The 21670-nt window shown below is 47.2% G+C and overlaps 8 protein-coding genes across 8 annotated transcripts; 3 read left to right on the top strand and 5 right to left on the bottom strand.

Annotated features, from left to right (window-relative positions):
• Nucleotides 1–108: 108 nt before the first annotated feature.
• On the bottom strand, nt 109–1259 carry TERG_01730 (uncharacterized protein; the record flags this gene model as incomplete). The annotated part of the gene is made up of 2 exons (XM_003236959.2): nt 301–1259; nt 109–203 (listed from the first exon to the last, which is right to left on the bottom strand). The coding sequence occupies exons 1-2, from the start codon at nt 512–514 to the stop codon at nt 109–111; spliced, it is 309 nt and encodes a 102-aa protein (XP_003237007.1). The 5' UTR covers nt 515–1259.
• A 2526-nt stretch (nt 1260–3785) lies between these two features.
• On the top strand, nt 3786–4886 carry TERG_01728 (uncharacterized protein; the record flags this gene model as incomplete). Its single annotated transcript, XM_003236957.1, has 1 exon — nt 3786–4886. The coding sequence occupies one exon, from the start codon at nt 3786–3788 to the stop codon at nt 4884–4886; it is 1101 nt and encodes a 366-aa protein (XP_003237005.1).
• A 527-nt stretch (nt 4887–5413) lies between these two features.
• TERG_01727 (uncharacterized protein) lies at nt 5414–6482 on the bottom strand (the record flags this gene model as incomplete). Its single annotated transcript, XM_003236956.1, has 4 exons — nt 5414–5464; nt 5523–5940; nt 6009–6265; nt 6330–6482. 4 exons carry the CDS (start codon nt 6480–6482, stop codon nt 5414–5416), a joined length of 879 nt encoding a protein of 292 aa, XP_003237004.1.
• A 417-nt stretch (nt 6483–6899) lies between these two features.
• On the top strand, nt 6900–8844 carry TERG_01726 (uncharacterized protein; the record flags this gene model as incomplete). Its single annotated transcript, XM_003236955.1, has 4 exons — nt 6900–7419; nt 7473–7595; nt 7645–7903; nt 7956–8844. 4 exons carry the CDS (start codon nt 6900–6902, stop codon nt 8842–8844), a joined length of 1791 nt encoding a protein of 596 aa, XP_003237003.1.
• Nucleotides 8845–9166: 322 nt separating this feature from the next.
• TERG_01725 (uncharacterized protein) lies at nt 9167–10617 on the bottom strand (the record flags this gene model as incomplete). Its single annotated transcript, XM_003236954.1, has 4 exons — nt 9167–9454; nt 9482–10179; nt 10254–10476; nt 10537–10617. 4 exons carry the CDS (start codon nt 10615–10617, stop codon nt 9167–9169), a joined length of 1290 nt encoding a protein of 429 aa, XP_003237002.1.
• Nucleotides 10618–14517: 3900 nt separating this feature from the next.
• On the top strand, nt 14518–16286 carry TERG_01723 (uncharacterized protein; the record flags this gene model as incomplete). The annotated part of the gene is made up of 2 exons (XM_003236952.2): nt 14518–15332; nt 15386–16286. The coding sequence occupies 2 exons, from the start codon at nt 14518–14520 to the stop codon at nt 16284–16286; spliced, it is 1716 nt and encodes a 571-aa protein (XP_003237000.2).
• Nucleotides 16287–16597: 311 nt separating this feature from the next.
• TERG_01722 (uncharacterized protein) lies at nt 16598–18411 on the bottom strand (the record flags this gene model as incomplete). Its single annotated transcript, XM_003236951.1, has 4 exons — nt 16598–16881; nt 16939–17530; nt 17595–17814; nt 17870–18411. 4 exons carry the CDS (start codon nt 18409–18411, stop codon nt 16598–16600), a joined length of 1638 nt encoding a protein of 545 aa, XP_003236999.1.
• Nucleotides 18412–19177: 766 nt separating this feature from the next.
• Nucleotides 19178–21653, bottom strand: TERG_01721 (STE/STE20/YSK protein kinase; the record flags this gene model as incomplete). The annotated part of the gene is made up of 2 exons (XM_047747797.1): nt 20935–21653; nt 19178–20874 (listed from the first exon to the last, which is right to left on the bottom strand). The coding sequence occupies exons 1-2, from the start codon at nt 21077–21079 to the stop codon at nt 19178–19180; spliced, it is 1842 nt and encodes a 613-aa protein (XP_047603762.1). The 5' UTR covers nt 21080–21653.
• Between the last annotated feature and the right edge of the window lie 17 nt (nt 21654–21670).

Raw genomic sequence — 21670 nt, 5'->3', positions numbered from 1 at the left:
GAATATTCACACGGAGGTTTACGGAACATCAGCTCTGACCTGATATGATCCCAGCATAAATTCCAGAATCGACCAGAAATTTTGTCCGTTGCATACTTCACCCTGTAGCTAAGTTTTTCCATCCTTGGCCCGGTTAATTCTGAGTTTCCTCTCGCTGAGACTTCTGGCCAGAATCAACTCTGGGCCTCCAGGCTGACCCATACCTAGGACAGCCCTCCGTATATCATTATTAAAATTGCCGTATAGCCATTTTGAGGGCAAGGAAGACAACAAGACACTCGGGCCTCTTGGCTGTCTGACCGGTCCCGATACACCCTCCAATCTCGAGTCGTATTTTCACCATGGCGAGAGATATGGCAGCCATGGCGAATAAGTACAGGTTTGACCCATTGAGCTGATGTGGATACATGTGAAATGCCTGGAAAGAGCTAAGCATCAAAATTCCGGCAGATCCCTGGGGTTTTAGAGCAGGAAGTGGTCCGTGTGGAAGAGAGAGAGACAGCTTAACAGCCATTTCTCGAAAAGTCGGATACAAGCGGTTGGCTGCTGCTCAGAATTGCGCTAATACTGCAAAACAGATTCGCTCTTCGCAGCCCATTGGACGTGCTCTCAACAAGCTAATTTAGTTGTCGATTGGCGACCTTGACTGCATGAGACAAACGCGCTGGCTTCGAGGCAAAATCTTTGTCTCAACCGCTCTCCTTAACAGAGTTAGAGCTGCTAGTGTGCTAGCACTTAATAGCCAGCCAGGTGAGGACCAGCTATGTCCGTTTATTGATATTGAAGTCCACTGGCCATTCCGGATCAAGACAGGGCAGGGCAGCTTGGTGGTTGGCAGAAAGAACCGAGACGCACCATGATATCATTACAATCCCTGCCTAAATTGCGGATTTCTGAGGGAATCATGACCCGTTGTACGGAGTAGGGCCTCGCTAGATTCCCAATCCAGTAATCAATCATGGTGGACCAGGCTCCTCAGTTAAGGTGAACATTCAGTTCTTACAGGATTGTGCCCTTGATCCTGTTTCTGAAATTTTGTTCCTCTTAGCTGAATAGCTGATATCCACCACATCTTGAGTGGTGTTAGCGGAAGAAAACTCCTCGGTACTCCGTACGGAAGTATGCTATATGGTGTCATAGGTCATAGCAGTCAGTATCCATGGGCAGAAGGGGCTATATGAGCGCCAGCCAGCCACTCGCAACAAGGCAAGAAGCGTCCGAAGTCAAAATAAACAAAGTCGGCGGTTGGCCCGTCCGCTAGTGCCCAATTAGGACTAGACGACCCCACTTAGCGGAAGGTAAAGTTAATTAGTTATCTTTTTAAAAGTAAAAATGTATTATATAATATGTTTATTATTAAGAATCTTACTAAGCGTAAAAAAGTTTGTTCCTGTTTTTGTTTTCAGATTTTGAAGCCTCGCGATGATTGATAGACAAGCGAGACAGCAGGCTGAGACGGACAAGGGATTTGTCTTGCGGTTGCTGAGGGCGCACGGCGGGATTTCTCCCTTTGACCCGGCGAGGCGTTCTGCACTGGCACTTCCGCAGATAATGGCTTTAATCCTCTCTCTGTGAGGTATTTCTTTCCTCGCGCTGAAGAAAAGATGACCCATGCTCTTGCAGCCTTTTGTCACTAGCTGGGAATATGGCAGCCTGCATCTCGGGTAATTCATAGCCGGCATACATATGCCTGCAATGGCAAGATGGTACGAGAAACATCCGAGTGTTTGATTTCGACGTGTGCCTCTTCGGTCGTGGGATCCGATGCAAAGGAAAATTCCACTTGGCTTGAGAGCCAGTTTCTCACTGCATTTGACCTCCGAGAGACCGCCCCCATCCGGCATTTGCAGCGGTCAAACAGCTTGCATGAAAAATTTGAATTGAGTCATGAATACATGCAACTTCCCCCCAGCACCCGCCTTTTTTTTTTTTTTTACCAGCTTTCCCCATTCCGTTGTGCCTTGAGAGCAGTTGAAGTCCAACACCCAACACCGAAGAGTCTAATATAATAACTTCAAGGAATGGTATAACTCGTATGATAAGCCTTTCAGTGAAAACCCTGGCTCTATCAAGCTAGTCTGCTCCTTGGTATCGATATATCCAATTCATTTATACCATGGATCGTGGTGATAAGCAGGCCGAGCGTTTCTCACCAGAGAATCTCCAGCGGAATAACTTCCGTATCGCCAGTGTTAAGCCGAACTCCCGGCTCGCATTGCTTTCCTGCACAAGCTCAGCATCATACTCCATACTCTGCTACCTGGTGAAGTCAACAAGGGATCACATCGGGCCCTCGGGATTAAGACGTCCGGATCATTAATCTTTCGACATATCTCCCAGTTGTTTATGGCCTGTTCTCCGGAAAAGGCGACCGGGAAGCAGTTCTTTGATAGGATCACTAGAAAATGACCGAGATTTCAACGACAAAGAGCAAGCAGTTTCGCGCGACAAAAAGCCGTGGAGCTTCCCGGAAACACACATGTCGTGTGTGTCACCTGTGTGATATGCTGGGCCTCTTAAGCACTGTGTGAGTACCTATCAGAAGATTACCCCAGCAAACTGTTAGGTTATGATACTTTTGGATAGTCCGGTTACAGCAATAGTTGCCACCAGCAATGCACGAATTGCGAGAACATATTAAAGTGAACAATCCTCCAATTTTTCTTGGGCCCTTGTAGAAAACAATGTTATGTGCAGTTCAGACTTACCCGGCGTCACATCCAGTACGAAGTGGCCACAGGCTCATGCGCGGAGGCGTACTTTCGATACTGGGGATAGAGTCACAACTTTGCCGACAAGATAACATGCATATAGGTCCGTAGGCTGTGAAGCTTACTCCCTTTGACAGAAATAACAAGCAGATTTTACCCACGTCATTCTTCCGAGGTTCATCATATCGACACTCTTTAGCAATGAGCAAGAGCATACTCGTGTAGCTTAAAGCCATGGTTTTTCAACATCGGTTCTTTATACTAACGGGTTAACCGTGTTAAGGTATTTGGCCCGCACGACTGTACTAACAACACTAATATCTCATTAGACATCAGCATCTGGTTACGACAATCTCTAGGATTTTCGACTCTGGGTCTGTTCATGAGGCGGCATTTGTGGTTCTATATGCATCACAGTTTCGTAGCTTGAACGCTCCAATCCTGTGTAGAAAGCAACTTCAACAAAAATCAGTTCAATTTCACGCTTTCTCAAGGTGCAAAACGACAATGCTCACAGGTTCTCGTTTTTATGAACAAAAACTGCTGGTCTCGCCACAATTCAAGATAGAGAATTTGAATGAGCTCTCCAGTGCGTTACAAGCTGGCAGTTACGAATAACTCTGAATCTGAATCAACATCTAGATGTGCCAACTATCGAAAAACACAGCCATTGCCAATTCCATTTACCTACGGAGAGAAAGGCTGTGTCTCTCCAAACTGTCGCAGGAAGCAGGATCTCCAGCACAATCGATCAAGATGCATCCACCCGTTCCGCATTTCATTGGTCGATGACGGCCATTTGGTTATACGGGGACCACATATTTACATGGATCAACGCAAGTTCGGTTCACTAATTGGCCAAGATGTCTTGTAAGAGCCGCCAAAGCCGAGACTGCTTGCGACCTTCTTACGCAATCAGCTCCCGCTGGTGCGATGCATCAGCCCCTTCGCAAGATCTCATCGAGATGGGAGCTGCCATCGATTCCCTCGAGGGAGTGAGAACATGAGAGTATCGATAGGGGGAAAAAATTTAGAGGGGAAGTATCTTGTTCGGTCTAGATATACCGAGTCGCGATGAAACACTCACTGCGACCAAATCGATTGCAGAGCTTGACGTGTCTTGCTCTCCTCAGCATCCTTGCCATTTATACGTCAGGTTATTATCTCACCGATATTGCGCGACATGGCCGAGCAAGTTTCAACGGCGCCCTGGGGTCATATCGACAACGGGGAATGAAACCAGCCGGCCCTATTGTTCCGGGTGTGGTCAAGCCTGGAAAGACTTATACTCGCACCCTTGTTATAGCGAGTGTCCAGAAGGAAAACACAACTTGGGTCGACGAGCTACAACGAGAAGATCCAACCCTACAGACGGCCGTTTATGTTGTCAACAACTCCAGTGCTCCACTCACTGTGATGAAAAACAAGGGACACGAAGTGATGGTCTATTTGTCGTACATCATTGACCGATATTATAACCTTACTGATATTTCCATTTTTATGCATGCTCATTTGACTACATGGCATAATAATGATCTCTTGGATTCGGATTCTGCAAAGATGGTCAAACGCCTTCGGAGCGAAAAAATCATTCGTGACGGCTATATGAACCTTCGTTGCCATTCAGAGCCCGGTTGTCCTGACCATATCCATCCAATTGCCGGGGGTGATGACCTCTCAAGCATTCCTGAAGCAGCTGTGATAGGGAACTCCCGGTTAGAGCTATTCCCCGGTACCGACGTGCCTGAGGTGCTCTCACAACCATGCTGCGCCCAGTTCGCAGTCAGTGCTGATCGAATCCGGCGAATACCCCGGGAAACTTATATATATTATCGAGACTGGATTCTCGAAACCTCATTATCCGATAGCTTGTCAGGACGAGTGTGGGAATATTTATGGCAGTACGTCTTTGCAGGAGTTGCAGAATTGTGTCCAGAGGACCATGTTTGTTACTGCGAAGGATACGGGATATGTTTCAAAGGGAAAGTCGAATTCCAATATTTTTATGAAATACAGTCACTGGGACAGGATATCCAGAAGCAACTTAATGCACTCAAGAGGGATGACGGAACTGTGATCCCGGGATTCGAAAAGAAAGCCGAGGCTATGCAGGCGAAAATAAACAAATTGGTGGCTGAGATAGAGGAAATCAAATCGAGGGTTCTTAGGGAATGAAACGAATTCGAGCATGGTTCTGCTTATGAATGTACGGCGTTGGACATGTTTGGATATTCATGTTTGTTTGATTTTTATTTTGGTTTATGCTTAACTGGTTCGTGGCTGTTCCCGAGCCTTATTCCATCGTTCACGTTTTTCAGCGTCTTAGACATAGTTTTTTTTTGTCAGGTTATAGCTCTTCATAGTTCCTATAGATTACGATGCCGAAGCTATTTACGTTAATCAGGTTTAGTTGGAAAGAAGTATGTAGAATACAAAATGGATGACTGGTTACTATCTATATCTTGGAAACATTATTGAAAACTCTCATAGTCCACCAGCCAGCTGACAGCCCTCTTTCCGTCCTTGTACTACTACGAAGCTCTCCTGTCGGATTGGGCTGTCAAGTTAAACTTCCGATTAATCTCGGTGATAGATACACCGAGCGGACAATTGACGTCAGAGGGAAGATCGTACGGTCCATCCGGCCCCGATCTGTCGTTTCAACTGGTGATAGGAGTAGACATCTTGGTAGTACAGAGCTATTATTGAAGATTCACAAACATTCCTCCATCAACTAGAAGCTGCGCACCCGTCTAAGTTCCGAGTTAGTCTACTTTATGATAGAGATTCAGCTAAAGTAGTTACACTCACCACATAACCGCTCAGTTCATTGCAGGCTAGGAACACAGCAGGGCCAGCTAAATCCTTGGGTTCACCTAGACGACCAAGAGGCACTCTACCCTCCATGTACGTTCTTTTCTTGTCATCCTTCAAGTCCTCCTCGTTGAGTCCCGTGCGTATTGTTCCGGGCAGTAAAGCATTGCATCTGATTCCATATTTCCCCAGAGATACGGCGGAGGATTGCATTAATGACAAGACACCAGCCTTGGTAGGGGTATAATGGGCTTGAAGGCCACCACCGACAAGGGCAGATATGGATGAAACTCCGATTATTGACCCTCCCGGAGGAGACTGAGATAGTGCCATTTGCCGAGCAGCTGCTTGGGTGACGTAGAATGCACCACCTAGATTGACAGATGTAGTTCTGTCAAACAGCGTAGGCGATATCCTATCACATGTATTAGACAGTTTCCAGCCACTTTTTAGGAGTGATGGTAGATAGCTAGCTGTACATACTCTAAAAATTCTTTAAACTCGCATATTCCAGCATTGCTGACGAAAATATCCAGTCGACCAAAGGCCGATACTGTCGCTCTGATAAAATCAGTCCCCGTCTCTGGCAACGAAACATCTCCGGCGACAGTGATGAGCCTTCGACTAGATGAGACCACCTTGTTTTCAGAAGCAAGAATATCGGCAGCCTCTTGCTTCAGCGTTGATATCAATTCCTGCTCATTGTCCAGCCCGAGATGGTTGACAGCTACATAGGCGCCCTGTTTAATATACTCTAGAGCAATCGCCTAAGTCAAAAAAACACTGAATGGTTACATGTCGAACCTCGGAATAGAGGGATGAACATGCATACAACCACCACTGGTCAGCATCAGTGCCTCGAGCAGACAGAGCAGAGGGTCTCCATACACGTCCTATGCCTGTCAATCCCCCCGTTATTGCAGCCACCTTCTCGCTCAGCAACCTTGAAGAAGCCATCTTTGGTCTCGACGACGTAACATACAACTTATTCCCGAGTTAAGCAATGCTCATTAGCCAGGGCTAATTATGAAAAGTGGAAGGAGAAGTCGACGAACTGACTAGCGGCTGGAATACGAGAAGCCGAATACGCTTTATTGACTTTTGTGGCAAGGATAGACACTGCGTTTCTCCATCTTTCTCCATCCGCGACTTGAGCCACTCGATAACCATCATAGCTGAAGATGAAAGGCCAGTTTTCGGCTGCAAGATTCCGTGGACTGTCTGGTAAACGACAAATTACCGTCTTTGGCATTGGCTGATATGTATGGACATGGGATATAAAATGTGCATAACAGAACGTTGAAGACGGAGAACTTCATGTCAACCAAGATAACTATATTCGGAATTGGTTTCATCTTATACCCACAATCTATCATGGTTACTTGCTTTCTATGGCTTTTGTTGCCATACGCAGCAACTACTTTATCTGCCTCCGTCCCCGGATGTGCACCTAGCGGAGCATTGCTGCCGCGTCCAACAGAGCTGAGCCAGTCACCGCATATCAAAGACGCTACTGAGAGGCTTGCTCGATCACTGGATGATGCAGTTTCAGGGAGGATAAAAGCAGGCTGGGATGTCGCCAATACGTCATTCTCAGTTTCTATCGTCTCTCCTAACGGCGGAGATCCAAGTACCGGCATCCTGTGGGAGTACCATCATCTTGCGGAGAAGAATGTCAATGGGACCCAGCATCTTGACAGTGACTCTCAGTATCTGATTGGGTCGGTATCGAAAGTATTCTCTGACTTGCTTCTCTTGAAGTCGGACGTGGATCTACAAGATCCGATTACCAAATACCTTCCGCAGCTCAAAAACGCATCTTCGCCGATTGATTGGGATAATATCTCCCTGCTCTCTCTTTCAGAACACCTTTCCGGGATTCCAGCTAATACCAGTTCGTCTTAATATCGAATGGTTACATGGAAAATAATACTGACAGTTGTTTAGTCGGGGTACTTCAATTCTACTTTCTAGAACCCCTATATCTAGCTCTCGGATTCCCGCCTCTAAACAAGAGTGATTACCCACCATGTGGAATTGCAGACTTGAATAAAGGCTGTACACCAGAAGGTTTGTAGATGCAGAGACCTTATTATTTCATCTACTAATCACTATCCAGAGCTTCTTACCAAGCTTGCCAACTCTGATCCGGTTGCTGAGCCTTACGAACGGCCGGTTTATTCCCAGCTATCGTTCACGCTCTTTAGCCTAGCACTTGCCAATGACACTGGTAAAAATTATGCTCAGATGTTAGAAGAACAAGTCATCCGTCCACTCAATCTCAGAAACACCGGTGTTTCTCCTGGAGAAGATAAGCGTGCGGTTATCCCCAATGTTGAGCAGCAGGGATGGGGTGCCGATTATGGGTATAATGCGCCGTATGTCGCCAATCTTTCGTTTAGCTTGACAAGATGCTAACCGGTATACAAGTGGAGGTGGCTTGTACTCCTCGTTGAATGATCTATCTACCCTTGTCACCAAAATCCTTGATTATTCCATCCTCCAAAGCCCCCAAGCTACCAAAGAATGGCTCCAACCAAGATCTTCTACTTCCTCGCTTAATACTCTCGTTGGCCAGCCTTGGGAAATTCTACGAACTTCTGGTATGACTCCAAAACACCCTCATACGATTGATATTAATGGAAAAAGTGGTGGTGCTCCGGGTTATATTTCCCAAATCAGCGTTATTGATCAATACGGGGTCGGTGTTGTTCTTTCTACAGCCGGGCCATTAGATTCTAAGGCTGCATATATCATCAATGAGGCCGTGCTGAGTGCTATACTTCCTGCTGTTGAAGATGAGGCTCGCAAACAGGCAGAGATGTATGTCGGTGAATATACGAGCCAGCAAAGTGACAACGAAGACGCAACAAATTATGTCCCGATCAAGCTTAAAACGGTAATCGATAATGGCACGGGTATTAAGTTGGAATCCCTCTCACGCAACGATTCTGATATACTTGAGGGTATTCGCAAAGTTTGGTCCGCTACCCTTGCTACCGTGGGCCAGCTTGCTTCGGAAATGAGGGTATATCCTACTGGCATCGAGAAAACTGTTACAAATGACAACAAGAGCCTCGTTGAGCAGGACTGGAGAATTAATTTTGACTTACTACCAAATGTCAATGAACAAGCATCTGATCTCCCGGGTTTAGGAAAACTTGAGGCTCTTTGCACGTCATGGCAGACCGTAGATTGGCTATATTACGCTGGCGTACCGATGGACAGGATCGTGTTTACTGTTGATAAGGAGGCTGGCAGAGTTGTTGGCGTGGATATCCCGTTCCTTCGAAGCGAACTTATTCAGAAGTCAAATTGATGATCTGCATAACAATTGCTAATTGTTTATGCTGTTAATTTAGATCTACTTTAAGTATTGAGTCGTTTGAGTTATTTAATATAGAGTGTACGCATACATTAATCATACCTTCTTTCTACTGGGGTCAAGGGGAAATACAAGTTTAACATCTGCTGGAAATTTTACTTGGAACCGGGATTGCCGATAGCAAACAATCAATCATCAGAAGGCACAGATATCCGAAGGTGCTACACCCATGTGTTACATATTCATAGGTATAGGTGCAGCCGCTGAGAAAGAGCTGAGGTAGCAGCCAACTATACTCTCTATCAGAACATTATAGTTACTGCCGTGGTGCAATCCCATTGGTCACTGGGACAGAATCTTCGCTACCATGCTTTCCATCCTTCCATGAAGCAATGCTATTGTCTCGAAGCGATTCCTGCGGGCTGGGAGCAAGAATATAACGTGCAGGTATGAGCTTCGCGGCGGGATTCAACTTAAGCCCAAAGCCAGGCTCATCCAAGGCACTGACATCAAGATAGCCTTTGGAAGGAATTGGTTCGTTCAGGAACAAATCGCCAAATACAGGCTGTACCGTCTTTCCGTCAGGTGAGTTAGCCAGGTATTCCTGGAATGGTTAATTCGGCTGAGACACAACAAAATGGTAAGAATAAGGGCCAGAAGCATGTGGCACAACGGGGATATCGTAAGCGGCTGCCATTGCGGATATTTTAAGCAATTCGGTCATTCCTCCCACCCACATAACATCTGGCTGTACAACATCTAGATTTCGGGACTCGATAAGCTTTCGGAATCCATATCTAGAGTACTCATGCTCACCGGTGGTGAACTTGATAGTTGGATGAGCCTTTTTGAGTAGGGCCTGGCCGTCGACGTCATCGGGAGACAAGCATTCCTCCCACCAGTCAATGTTGATACCCGCGGTCTCGCAAGCTTTGACCAACTCGATTGTATATGGAACATTCAGGGACATGTAACAGTCAACTCTTAGCGGAAAGTTTAAGCCGACCTTCTCCCGTTGTTGTCGGAGATATTCCACGTTCCTAGCTAGACCACTTGCACCTTCATCAGGACCATAGGGCAGCGCTACTTTAGCACCAGAAAAGCCCATGGACTTTGAGTAACCCGGCTCTGGACCGGTGCAGTAAAAATCCAGGCGGGAACGGGTTGCACCACCGATAAGCTTGAAAACTGGTTCGTTACGGATCTTGCCCAGCAAGTCCCAGAGAGCTAGATCTATGACTGATATGACTGCAACTGTGAGGCCTTTGCGTCCATAAAACATGGAGGCCCGGTACATCTTTTCGAATGTATTGTTGGTGTCTCTTGGGTCTTGAGAGAAAATTTGTCAGATGCGGAACAACAGTATTTGAGCGAGAAGACACTGGAAATCAATCGGTCCATACCCGCACCTATCAGGAATCGTTCGAAATGCTGTGCTACTAGCCAACATGCTGGGGGGCCCCCAAACCCGGTTGCAAACCCCTTGGTACCATCCGTTGCTTCTATTTCAACGCAAAAGGACCCCAGGACATTTATACCCCAGCTAGTTCGAGAGCTTCGGTATTGCTCCCATCGTGCCATCGGTGTCGCAATGGGAGAGTCAATGAGCCAATGTCCACCTTTGACCTGAATTAAAATGTTAACGTGCAAACAGTAAACCTCACTGGAGAAGGGAAAGCAACATACATTGTGATAATCGCCTCCCGAACCAACACCATCGATAATAAAGGTGTTGATCGCCTTAATAGTAGGAAATACGGTAGTCATGATGCCGCGTTGGTAAGATATGGACAAACAAAGGTTGAATATTATGCATCTGAGAACGTCTGACTTGCTGGAGGTCCTTGTATGATGGAATCCGCATGAGGTATATATAGCTCCTCGGTTTGTAGCCACGGTCCGCCATGCGGGTAATGTATCGGTATGAACTCGTGTTATTCAGCGAGAGAGCTCATGAGAGGTGGAAACTGTCCTGGGTGGATCAGAGTATAATAGCGCAATGCCCAGGTATACCCTGATAATTTGCATATCAGAGTGCTCTCCGTAGATATTGGACAGATATGGTCATGGGCTTTAGCGAACTTTGGGGGTGAAGACAGCAATTGTAGCGACGATTTAGCCGCTTCGCAAGCTTAAGCATACGAACGTGTTATCCTTGGTGAATTTGCGGTTCCATTCTCCACATAGCCCAGAGCTTCTCGGGGTGAAGATACACCGAGGGGGCTTTGTACCGAGGAGGCCTTCCGCCTGCCCCGTGGATCCACGAGTTTCTCCAGATTCCTGGTAACTAGAAGGAGAAGACGATTTGTGTGAAACCCGGGGAGGTTGCATATGTATCAATGGTGCTCGAGCTCAGAAAGATGACATATCACGCTTCCACGTTGCCTGACAATTTTTCCCGCTAGCTTATGCAGCACATCAAGGTTGTTCTCCGTCCGGTTCTCCCGAATCCACCGTCCATTACCACGTTTTTTGGATCTTAACTGACAACCTGAGTCGATAGGTAGGCTGGCCTGGCAATGCTGCTGGAGGAATGTGGTCGTATCAACGTCTCGTCAATGCACTCGTGATATAGATGCCAAGTCCTGCTGAATGAATGATCGTGTATCCTATATCAATCCTCGAAGAAGAAATATGGGCTTGATATGAGTTTTGAATCGATCCTTCAGTTGCTGGGAGCAAGCCATCTTGTCACCTCTACGAGGTTGAAAATGCACCCAACCAGGATGTCATCAAAAAAAAAAAAAAAAAAAAAGGACGCCACGCCATACAGCCAGGCTTTATGCGGGCGTCACTTTGACATCTCACATCCCGAGAATTCTGGGTCCTGATGTGGTTTTAGCTCTCCATACACAGCAATTGAAGGCAGAAGCGAGATGTTGATTTCGTCTAACGTTGAATTTTTGAGGTTGAAAAAAAGTTGGCTGCCCCTTTCGAGATAGTAGTTATGTAAGCACCCGTAAATGGCAATCTTTTCTTCTTCAACCTCGAACTCTTCAACATCAACATCAGCATCGCAATTGAACGGCGAGACAGGGTCAGCTTTCGTCTATTAACCCGCCCGGTTCACCATGGAGAGTGGGGGTAAGGCCAGTATATGCGTCCAGCACGCGAAAGGCTTTGATCTCGCGAGGTCCGAGCTAACTATGGCAATATTGAGATATCGCTTGTTTCGCCCCTGGTTTAAACATACTGTTAACCAGCTAACTTGGCTGCATGGGCTCAGGAGAGTCAGCTATAAGGATCTCAGCAGTGTGAGCATCAATTGGCCAGGCTTCAGGTCATGAAGCTGCTGATGTTGGTCCTCAGATTGTCTTCCACAAGCGAGTGTGCAAAAAGCCACGCGAAGGGCCAGCCTCATACGAGACAGCAATCGATAAAACGAAATAGACAGACAGCTCACTGCCCTCCGGCTAGAATTGACGCGAGCAACGAGCCAACGACGTTGTCCGGTAGAAAAAGGAGGTCGTTGTGACCGAATATCTTTCTCTTCATGCGGCCAAGGATGAACCATGGCAGACACGATGAGCGAGGCCTTTTAATCCTAGATCCTGGGCTTCTGATAAAAAAATATTTCAAAAATAGCCCAAGCCCACGCACGCTGCGACATCCTCAACGTACCATAAAAAAATAATGGGGCGGCGGAAAATTCGCTAATACTTCCCGTGAATGATATTTCTGCTCCGAATTTTCCTGAGACATGTGCGCCCTCAGAAATCGAAATTTGGTGTAACATTACAGTTTCTGAGAATATCCTCCGATTTATTAACTAGTACCATGAAGCCGTTAAATTCGAATGAGGACTAATGTCTGGTTGGTAATTTCCGGTGTCCCCCATGGTGATATGAAAAACGCCGATTTTCATCTGGGATCTGGAGAGTTGAGAGGCGTAACCGGTTAGTTACCCTAATGTCGCAATCATTCCAGTTTAGGACTGAATAATAATTAAAGGATTTTGTCAAAGCTATCACTAAAGAGCCTTTTAAAGGCTCGAATATGGTCGAGATAAGTATGAGCCTTGCCCGGGTCCTCTTTTATCCATGGTGCAGCCAATGGAAGGACATGTGCACCCGGAATCACGACGTGGTCTCGGGTGGGATCAGCCACCACGCCTCCAGAAACCAACTGGCCTGTCAAGGGCTCGACCCTCGAAGGCCCAGGTCAAGGGCTGAAGCCATCAGACCTTTTTAGACTCCGCCAACCAGTCAGCACGCCTTTTCTCTTCCCGGCATATTCCCTCACATGGCTTGGGGTGAGGCCTTGGCGAGACGATGCCGCTGCGACTTGGTTTAGGGACTGGCGCCGGACAGTGCCAGACGAGATCTCTCCATCAGTTCTCTTCCCTAGCCTGGCCTGGTTCACTGGGAATATCGGCCATATCGACAGCAGTCCTACTGGCGCATAACCCAACCCGTACTCCATACAGCTACTCCGTACTTCGGATCGGCTCTCCGGAGTGCTTGTTAATGTGCGCCGATGGAGCATACTTTTCCTTCTCCACACGGCTTCAGGAATGCCAACACCTCACCTCCGGCTGCTCAGGTCAAGACCGGTAGACGGGCGGACGATCGCGATGAAGTCGAAAGTCCCGAAGACGCCTGGTCGGGGCAGGATAGTGGCAATGACGCCGGCGCAGCGGATCGGAAAACTTCCCAATCCTCAGATCAGTCATTGAAAAGGAAACGTCCAGTGATGGTCTCGTATATCAACCCACCCTCCTTGCTATCGTTTTCTTTGACTTCACGTTCTCAAGGAGCCAACTCATGATGCTGTCGCTGACCAACCCAGATGCGAACTTTGTAAGCAAAGGAAAGTGAAATGTGGTGCGTATAGGCCAATTCCAAAACCGAATAGAATACACAGCTCACCGCAACCCGGCAGATCGCTCCCAACCCAGCTGTGGCTGGTGTGCTCGGAACGGCCATCCATGCGAATACAAAGAACGAAAGAAACCAGGATTGAGAGCTGGGTATGGAAGGGAACTCGAACAACGGCTAGGTAACGTAACTCCTATGTAGAATTGCGTGGAGCTTCCCCTTATTCTCCGAGACATGGGACTGATTTCTCCTCTCCATAGATCGTTTAGAGGAAGTTATCCAAGCGCAAGCACGGCTCATAGAAACGCATATAATACAAGCCCAACAGCGACCCGGAAATGAAGTGCCATCGAACCAGTGCCCATCGACGACTACACTGTATAGTTCTCTGTCAGACCGCTCTGCTGCTCCCGAACCCAGCCCAAAGGATATTCTATATCCCCATTCAAGAGCCTCAAGCTTTCCTACATCGCACCGCCGTATCTCGGCTATAGCAACATATAACCAAGAACAAACGACGTCCACGCCATCTGATAAGTCATTCAATACTACTTCACCAATTCAGCTCCAAAATGGCCTCTCTCCACCAAAGGTACCGCCGCAAGCAGGGGAAACGCAGCAGCCCCATTTTAACACCAGCGACTCATCATCCTTGAGGATTCCTACCTACTCTTCAAATCAAGATAGTGTTTCCCTCGTCGATCATAATGCCGATCTCCCGCCCTATGATCTTTTATACTCATTGGTCGACCTTTTCTTTGAGCATATTAACGGCTGGCTCCCTATACTTCACCGGAGAACAACATTGGATACGCTCTTTGGACCCTCGCCATTAAGCGAAGAGGATAGGATGCTGTTATACGCTATAGTTGCAACGACTCTGCGCTTTTCAAAAGATACACGGCTTAATGAAGAAAATAGGAAACGATACCATGACGTGTGCAAAAGAAAAGTTATATTATATGGCTTGGATAATTCCTCCGTCACGGCCTTACAGGCTCTGGTGATCTTGACGCTGGACGTCGTTGGAACATCAAATGGCCCGCCAGGATGGAAATTACTTGCTGTCATCGCTAGATCCGTCGTCCAACTCGGCCTAGCTGTAGAGGCTACATCATCTTTAGTTGCAACCATGTTTCCATCCATATATACACTTAGGGCCAACATCCTTCCTGACTCTAGGAATTGGGTGGAAGATGAGGGTAGGCGGCGGCTATTCTGGGCTGCCTATCTATTAGATAGGTATTCCACAATAGCCACGGCCTTCGATTTCGCGCTAGATATTAAGGAAGTGGACCGGAAACTACCATGCAAGGATGAATATTTCGTCAAAAACCAACCAGTTGAGACGAGATTCTTGGATACCCATGAACAGTTGGAGTGTGTGAGCCGAAGCCAGTACATGGGTTCCTTCGGATTCTACATGGAGGTTCTAGGTATATTGTCAAAAATACACTTATTTCTCAAACGACCCGTTGATATCAGTGCAATAACTGATGTTAATCAGTGGCAATCCACCTACCGGAAGCTGGATAATGAACTGACTGCATGGGAATACCAATTACCGAAAGAGTATTCATTCGCCATGTCCACAAGATATTTGGCGCCTTCGAAGTCTAGGTCTGTGCATTGTGGCTGGATAATGTTGCATGCAGCATACCAAACGTATGTACCCCCCGTCGAGCCCCTATCTCTTATATCCACTGACCTTAGCGTAGCACGATAATCCGATTGCACTCCTCGGCTGCCTATCCAACTACGCGTTCTCCCATTTTCACGCCCTCATATGGTGCCATCCAGCGGTGTCTGGCTGCTGTTGAACGAATTCGCACAATCGCTGGGTTTGTCGTAGACAATAACGTCCTTGATAAATTCGGTCCCCCTTTTGCATTTACACTCTGGGTGTCAGCTCGCCTGCTTCTGGTCAACGGTTCGACTGTAGCCCATACACTAGATCCTGCAATTAACTTTTTTGTCGACTCACTTCGCCGCATGGGCCAATACTGGAAGGTTGCAAAGCGATACAGCGAAATTCTACAGCGAGTTTTGGATGAATACAACGAGTTCGAGCAATCTGGTTCTGCGGATGCAAACCGTACAGCCCCATCATCAGTAAAGATCCTAGCTGACATGAGACGGTGTGCTTTTGATCTCGACTTCTTAATATCTCATCAACCCCCAAGGGCTGGCAGCTCTAGTCATACACCAGTCGCTGGAGGCTCCACAGCATCTGTAGGCGGATTGATTACCCCAAAAGCCACAAATGCCACTCCAGTTGCACCACAGCGCAACCTCAGCCCTCATGAACTTGAATATCTGGATGTCTTTGACTTCTTCAATGTACCACGCATTCCTCTTCCAGGAGGAAACGTTGCTGCTCCGCCAATAAATGGCTTAGCGGTAATGGATCAGGCTCAGCAAATAACAGTCCCATCTGCTCAGCCACAGACAAACTCCTCTGCTGTGACTGCGACGGTGGGGGGAATATCAGTGACTGATTTGGCTAATGCTGCCGCCGCTGGTGCTGCGGCTGCAGCACAGGCAACAAATGAGTTCAATATCACTAACTATATGGTTCCGACCCCGGAGACAGATTGGTTATTTAGAGCTACCACGTAGATCAATATCTATGAATGAGGATATTTCACCAAGGGAAAATGCATTTGTTTTGAGAGCGAGTTTTGCAGCATATGTATTCTAATTTTTGAACATACTATAATGTTAACGCAGCTCATGAATTAAAATTAGTTTGTATTAGTTTCCGCATTTACATCGCTCTCACTACCAACTAAGAATTTTCAGTCCAAAGGCCTCTGGAAGAACCTAGTTCCGCCAACAGCTTTCCGTTGGCTTTCAAATATAATAAGAATAGGCTATGATGAGCCTAGTACTCCGCCATAGGAGATAACACCTCCATTGTACCTTTGAAGCTAATTGCCATTTCTGGGGTCTTGAATGATATCAAGTAGTGTTCGACAAATTCTGTTTGTTTCCCAGGGATCGGTTTTGAGCTCAAATCCGTGTTCAACAATGTCCATGGTGTTAAATCGTGAGCCATAAGGTATCCATGCTGGTGTGGATTGATGGCCAAGCGAAGGAAGTGAACCATTACTCTGATCTTTGCCATGGATGAATTGGCCTAGAAATCCTTGAGCTTGCCTTGCCGTAACTTCACTTAGAACTGGAGTTGTTGTATTATCGACGAAGAAGAAATCTAGAGGCGAGATATATCAGTATCACGAAAACAATATGGAATTGTCATAAAACTTACAAAGTAGATCCAAGGCATGGGTTGCCGGAGGAATACGCATCACGTATCTGTAAGCTTCAGATCCGTATGCCTTTGCAATACTGGTCGAATGGCATGCAAACACAACAGAGGTGATCCAGTCCCATGCCAGCATTTCGGGCTTGCCAGGTGGATAGGGGAACAGATTTTGAATTCGCTTGACGGTCTCATTACTTGCAGTAGGAAAGTTTATTCGAACGTAGTCAGGGAACGCGTCAGGCATATTGGTATCAGAACTAAGGCCGTTTCCCTCGAATGCTGTATTTGCTGCTATGACTCGCTTCACTTCTTTATGGTATTTTCCCTGTTCCAGGAGTATCATAGGTTCATCCGGGACAATGTCTCCATCAACTAGTGGAGAAAACCCAACACCGGGACCAAACGAAGCCCCTCCGGTTCCAGTTGGCACTTCAACTATCAGATGGTGGTTTGCTGCCTTGAGAACTTCTGGTGAGGCGGCTCTAAGACAGGTGGGGTTCGTACAATTCGTAGATTTGAGAACTTGGTTGTAAACATCTTGTCTGCGAGAAGCTACATCTCTCCGAGGCATTATTGCTGGAGACTGGACAACCGCCTACCATTTTCAGATCATGTTAGTAAATGTAAAAAACGCACATTACAAAGGTATCAGAATGTACCTGGGAAAACGGAAGGTCACCCTTCCCTCCATATGAAGTCAACATAAGGTTAATTATACCGGCTCCAGCACTCTGCCCAATAACTGTAATCCTGTCAGAGTCACCACCGAATTTTGATATGTATTCCTTTGTCCATTGCACCGCAGCAAGGCTATCGTGCAGCCCAATGTTGGCGGTCATATCCTCTTCAGGGCTGGACATCCACCCGTAAAGACCGAGACTGCAAATACGGTTAGAGGTTATCCCTTTTTCGGACTCATCATAAGAAAACATACCGGTAGTTACTTGCAACGAAAACGAACTTTTCACCATCTCTCTGCAATCTATCAAACAAGCCCTCCGGGTCCACGGTAATCCCTATGGCATCCTTGCTTCCGAATGCATATCCACTTCCGTGAATCCAGTGCAGGACGGGAACCCGATCACCTTCCTTAACACCTTCTGGGACCTGTACGTTCAAGAACAAGCAATCTTCCTGACCCCAGGTAGTGCCATTTCGGCCTGGAAACGGAACTCCAGGATAGGCACTACTGACACAGTCCATAGAGGGGTATTGAGAGCCGTCTTGTATGCCATCTGCCTGTGGTGGGGGTGTTTTTGGCTTGCGGAACCGAAGGTCACCTACTGGAGGCTGGGCATAACGAATATTATTGTATTTTGCAACAGCAAGACCAGAGGAAGTGATATTGATATATGTTGGTTTATGGATCGCATATCCCAAATCGACTGGAGGAAAACTCTTGGCGAATTGGGGAGGAGTATCACCTAGGGCAGGGAAGGCAAAAATAGCCAGGAGACTGATAGCCGATAGGAACATCTCCAGGCGATTTGGTCGTCGAAAGGCAGATAATAAAATAGGGTATAAACATATGACCTTGTTGTGAGTATCATTCATGAGCTATCGGCAGGTATCGCTCAAGTTATTTAACGTCCTCCATGGGAGGAATTCGAACGAGAAGGCTAACTCGACGGTGAGATCAAGTTTCGCTAAGCCACCATGACGTGGAAATGTAATGAACCATTCGGCCTAAGAATGAAACACTGGCCTTTATTTTCTTAAGGGAGGCCAGTTGAAATTGCTCTTCCATGAGTGTGAAAACACTGACGGCCACATTGAGGGAGCTTCTTTGCGAAAATGTGCCTGTTTAGGGTATGTCTCGTATAGTCTTACGAATAACTTTATCAAGCCAAGTTATTCTGCATTAGCTCCCGCCGGAAAAACGAGGCTTATTGCTGATCCCGTATCCGAAAAAAAGTAATAAACTCTCCTGGTGTGCTTGATGGACTTTGGTGCATGTGCAAAAGTGTATGAACGGGCGAAATATATTTCTTTCTTCGTTTATCATTGGCCATCTGAATCATAAGCATAGCTAAAAACATAAACACATATCAGGATCAGGCTATTTCATGCTCGCATAAAACACTCATGAAAGCTGGCGGGGAAAGGAAACCAATATACGTAGAGGACGTCATAGAGCAAAGTAGCCAGGAAGCAGCCAGGGAAATAACCAAAACCACCAGGCAGGAAATAGGTAAAACACCTCACACCCAAGGAAATAAGAAAGATGGCGATGTCGAATCGATCATTCAGATGGGTCTTCCTCCGGCTCAACGCGGACGAGGACTTCTTCTAAAAAGCCTTCAAGGAAGGCATTGATGTCCCCACCCATTCCCAGTGGTGCTTCGTTATCCCATCGTTCAATCTCCTTGAAGATGCCTGCAGCTTTGATAACCAGCCTCTTGAGCTTCTCGTGGGCGTATACTTGGCGTTGCACTTGCTCCGTAGATGGCCGTTGGTTGGCTGGGGTACCCGGTTGAACTCGACACATGGAGTTGAGGGCATAGGTTCGGCGATGGAGGGCGGCTTCTAAAGCCGGCAGTATAACGCCATTTAGAGCAGTAATCGGTTCGTTAGGATTGGATTGATCTTGTGAAGAGAAATGAACGGTGGACTGAGAGGAGATGGAGTCTAGCGAGTCGCGCGAACTTTGATGAGTAGGACTGCGCTCTGGTGTTGACGGGACTGGTGGTTGGGGACGGGTAGAGGGAAGCGGGTGTTGCTGTTGTTGGTACGATGAAGGAGTAGATGAAGGATGGGCCGAGAGAGGCGCTGCAGGGTATTGTCCTGAAGGCTTGGAAGATTGAGGTGTTGGCGAACTCGATGCTCCCTTGAACGGCGGTATTTCCGGTAGTTGCATCGGGGCAGGCTTCCTATGAATTTGTTCTGGGGCCGGGGGTTTCGGGAGAGGTTGTGTAGGTGTGTTGTTGGGAGACTCTGCGAGCTTCAAGAAATTAAGATCCTGTGCCAGTGACCGTTGGAGGGCTCGATCAAAGTCATGTGTACTTGGGCTTTCCTCCTCTTGTGCTGGCAACGGAGGTTGTGGTTTCCCGAGACCTACGGGTGTCTTTACTTGATCATGGTAAGATGACTGTCTCGGTGTCTGTGTCTGAGGAACCTGGGGCGTTGGTAGAGGTACCCGAGACACTTGACTATTTGGTGTTGCCGGGGGTGTTTCTGAGGGGAAATTCCGTCTTTGCGGCGACGGAGGGGTTTTGACAGTTTCTTTTGACATCTTTCTGGGTATGTTTTTCTGGGAAGTAGGAAGACAGCCGCTGTTTGACTGAGCACGAGCGTGCATATTGGGAACTTGTGCTCTTGCGTTTGCTGCAGCTTCATTCATCGCACGCAGTCCCGCAGCTCTATTTCCTCCAGCAGGGCGTACGGTGCCAAAATCCCATAGATCATCATCACCTCCAGCCATGGCAGGTTGGTTTTGCTCTTGCTGATGATATGCATCGTCTTCATCATCATCTGGAAGTCGATTTCCATTCTTTGCAAACCACCGTTCATACCGCTCTATGAGTTCGGTCAAGTATGTCGTCTTCTTTGCTCGTTTCACGAACGGATGCCTAAGTAACTCCTTTGCGCTCGGCCGTTCTCTTGGGTCACGTCGCAAACAAAGATCAACAAAGTCCTTGAACGATTTGCTGAAAGCACCTTGGAGAGTGGGTGGGGCGTTTTTGGGAATAAGAAAAAGAACTTTCATGGGATGGATATCAGAAAGTGGTGGCTCGCCCATGGCTAATTCAATTGCCGTAATACCCAGTGACCAGATATCAGCCTTGTGGTCGTACCCCGACTGTTTGATGACCTCCGGGGCCATCCAAAAGGGGGTTCCAACAAAGGTGTTTTTCTTGGTCATTGTAGCGGAAAGTTGGCCGGAGACGCCAAAGTCAGCCAGCTTGACCTGCCCGCTGGCAGTAAGTAACACATTTGCAGCTATATATGCGAGTTAGCAAAGAAAAGGTCACATATATATGAAGCTTGTATCGGGCATACCTTTAACATCACGGTGTAGTTTATTGTCATTATGCAAATAATCCAGTCCCAAAAGCAGCTCTCTAAGAATAATCATGATATATTCCTCTGATATGCGCCCTGCACGCATCAAATCTGAGCAGCTCCCTCCCGAGCAGAATTCCATTATGATCCAAAGGTCCGATCCTTTGAGAAACGAGCCATGGTACTTCGTGACATGGGGAGAATTGAGCTCCGACAGGATCGATATCTCCTGTATGATATCCTCGACTTCATCGTCTGCATTCTCGACGTCAATGATCTTAATCGCAACTGATTGACCGGTTCTCTTGTCGACTCTGTGAGGGTACAGATCACGTCAGTTATATTGCCCAGTATCTCAACAGACAAGCGCACAGGGAGACATACCCCTTGTAGACCCTCCCAAAGCTTCCTCCGCCTAGTGAAAAGAGTGACGCGTTAGATGGCTGTCTCTGCAAACGGATTCCGGGTTCCGGAGAGAGGGGGGATATACCGATGCAGTTCTGCTTTGTGTAGAGTGTTTCAGGGTCGACGGCGCCCTCCATCATGACGGACGCTCACTCCAGGCTGCGAGAAGATGTGGTAGAGCCGTCGATAGCTGTCACAGCAGCGTGCATGGAAAGGTATTCGTGCTTCTCTTGTCTCTTTCCTTTTTTTTCCCTTCCTTTCTATCTCCCGGATTCTTCGAGTAATTTTGGTGTGTTTATCCTATCGTGCAGCGCGAGTGGAGTGTGGG

Source organism: Trichophyton rubrum (assembly GCF_000151425.1).
Source record: "Trichophyton rubrum CBS 118892 genomic scaffold supercont2.2, whole genome shotgun sequence".
Taxonomy (NCBI): domain Eukaryota; kingdom Fungi; phylum Ascomycota; class Eurotiomycetes; order Onygenales; family Arthrodermataceae; genus Trichophyton; species Trichophyton rubrum.
The sequence above is the reverse complement of the archived record's forward strand: the minus strand, read 5'-3'. Positions and strand labels throughout refer to the sequence as shown.